Source organism: Cyprinodon variegatus, unplaced genomic scaffold (assembly GCF_000732505.1).
Source record: "Cyprinodon variegatus isolate N-32 unplaced genomic scaffold, C_variegatus-1.0 Scaffold1427, whole genome shotgun sequence".
Classification (NCBI taxonomy): Eukaryota; Metazoa; Chordata; class Actinopteri; order Cyprinodontiformes; family Cyprinodontidae; genus Cyprinodon; species Cyprinodon variegatus.
Genome location: NW_015151880.1, coordinates 1 through 2,442, shown reverse-complemented (window position 1 = coordinate 2,442; position 2,442 = coordinate 1). Strand labels below are relative to the sequence as shown.

General features: G+C 48.8%; 1 protein-coding gene across 1 annotated transcript in view; it reads left to right on the top strand.

Annotated features, from left to right (window-relative positions):
- The window catches only part of LOC107103352 (laminin subunit alpha-1-like), a gene marked incomplete at its 5' end in the record, with an annotated part of 17,560 nt that extends 15,380 nt beyond the window's left edge, over positions 1-2,180 (top strand). Inside the window, 3 exons of the mRNA XM_015403027.1 lie at positions 1,635-1,775; positions 1,860-1,978; positions 2,049-2,180. Of these exons, the coding sequence (XP_015258513.1) occupies positions 1,635-1,775; positions 1,860-1,978; positions 2,049-2,136 (348 nt within the window). The remainder of the gene's footprint in view (positions 1-1,634; positions 1,776-1,859; positions 1,979-2,048) is intronic.
- Positions 2,181-2,442: the final 262 nt, after the last annotated feature.

Genomic DNA, 2,442 nt, shown 5'->3' with positions numbered 1-2,442 from the left:
TACTTATTTTCATGTGTCTGCACTGACTATCACAGACACAACAAACATGGCTACCCATTGGTCAGTGAGCTGAGACATTTAGCAACGGCTAACCGACCAATGGGCAGAAGGTGACCCTCTAAGACCCGCCCCCTCCTAATTTGCATAATGAGGCAGAAACGCAAAAACAACAGGAAGAAAGAAATAGGAAGAATAAAACAGACAAAGATATTAGAACATGCACAACAATAAATACTTAAAGAAATAAATAATAATTAAATAAAGCTGAAGACTATAATGGACAATAAATAAATAAGGTAATTATAACAAAAGCAAATAAACAAAGCTAATTAAAAGATATATATACATTTATGTCTCACTGTATGATTTAATTTCTACCTACATTTATTTATTTATTGTATTTTTGGGGGTCATTAATTGTATGCGTATTTATTTTTGGAGCAGTTATCTCACCTGTGCTGACCTCACATGTGCTTCTGTGGTGCAGGTGTTCAGCTGGTTACCATGGAAACCCATCCTCGCCAGGTGGGGCTTGCTCGCTCTGCGGCTGCAGCGGGTGGGGCTCCCTGCATCGGGGGTGTGATGATGTCACCGGACAGTGTGAGTGTAAGCCAGGGGTCAGAGGTCAGTCATGTGACCAGTGTGAGGAGCGCCACGTCCTGCAGCAGGAAGAGTGCGTCCGTAAGTCCCGCCCCCCCATGCATACGCTCAGGTTATGTTGCTGATGTCACTGCGGCCGCCTCACGCCTGTTTCTCAAAGCTTGTGACGATGGCTGCACCGGCGTTCTGCTGGACGACCTGGAAACACTCAGCAGCTACTTCCTGTCTGTCAACCTGAGCGCCGTCGCCATGGCGCCTCACTGGCAGCTGGTGCCGCTGGAGAATCAGAGCAAAGTGCTGAAGGTGAGCGACGGAGCGTCTCCTCCTGATGTTCAACATGGCTGCTGTTCTGACCTGAGCTCTGGTTCCAGGCCCGGATCTCCTCAGACAGAGCCGTAGCTTCACACCTGTCTGCTTTGGACCAGGAGGTGAAGCACCTGACCTCTGACCTCAGCGCAGCGCAGCAGCAGGTAGACTCACCTCATTTAGATCTTCAGGAAGGAGATGCTGGTTTCAGGGAGTCTGGTGGGACGCCCCTCTGATGGTCACCCTGACCTTTAACAGCTCTGTGATCCATTCCTGCTGTTTTATCTTTCCTGTCTGCTGATTGGTCAGGTGACGCGTCTGTCTGACAGCCTGATGGATCTTCACATCTCCACCAACCAGAGCTGCACCCACAGCCAGCTGCTGCTGGGGAGGGTCAGCAGCCTTCAAGACAGCATTCAGGGTAAAAACACCCACAGGATGTCAGAAAACTAGAATCAGCTTCGATTTCCACAGAGCAGGAAATAGATTTAATAAAGAAATTAAACATCGAAATAAACGAGAAGATCAGAGAGACGTCCTGCAGAACCAGACTGGATGGAGTCTATGGAGTAGAACAGGATAGAATAGAATAGAATAGAACAGTGTAGAATAGAATAGAACAGTGTAGAATAGAATAGAGTATAATAGAATAGAATAGAATAGAATAGAATAGAACANCCTCTCTGACTCGTTCCTCTCTGACTCGTTCCTCTCTGACTCGTCTACAGGAGTGTGCGGTGGGTTTTTTCCGGCAGCCCCTGTCTGAGCTCCCTCCTCAGAGTCTGAAGACCATGTTGGTGCGTCCCTGTGTTCCGTGTCGCTGCAACAACCATAGTTCCAGTTGTGACCCAGAGACCGGAGACTGTCAGGTAAGCTCCGAGTCCAGGTGGACTCGGTTTCAGGTTCAGCGCCCCCCGGTGCTCCAATATTGAAGCGAGCTGATCTTTCCTCAGGACTGTCAGCATCATACCAGCGGGCCGCAATGCAACGTCTGTGCTCCGGGTTACTATGGAAACATCAGCGGCTCTGCAAGCGAATGTTCCCTGTGTGCCTGCCCCCTACTGAGCAACAGGTGAACTGCAGCTGTCCCTTCAGCTGTCTGCCGAGTCCTTCTGTCAGTGTTTAACAGCTCATATCTCCAGTTTCAGTCCCAGCTGTGAAGCAGAGGGCGCCGATTACCGCTGCACCGCCTGCCTGACCGGATACGAAGGCAGACACTGTGAGAGGTGACGAATTTCACCACAACACCGCTTCATCTGCTCTCTGACGCCTCAGAGCTCGTCTGATTAAACGTTTCTATCCCAGACAGAGCCGCCTCTACTGTTAGCTTTGCTAACATAGAATGTGTTTATAGATCAGGGCTTCTATGTCCCTTTTCTATGTCTGCTTCTGTCTCCTTGAACCCCAGTCGGCCTCAGCAGATGGCCGCTCACACTGAGCCTGGTTGGAATAGAATAGAAAATAATAGAATTCAACTTTATTGTCATCACACTTTCACAAGTGCAAAGCAACAAAATGTAGTTTGCATCTATGCAG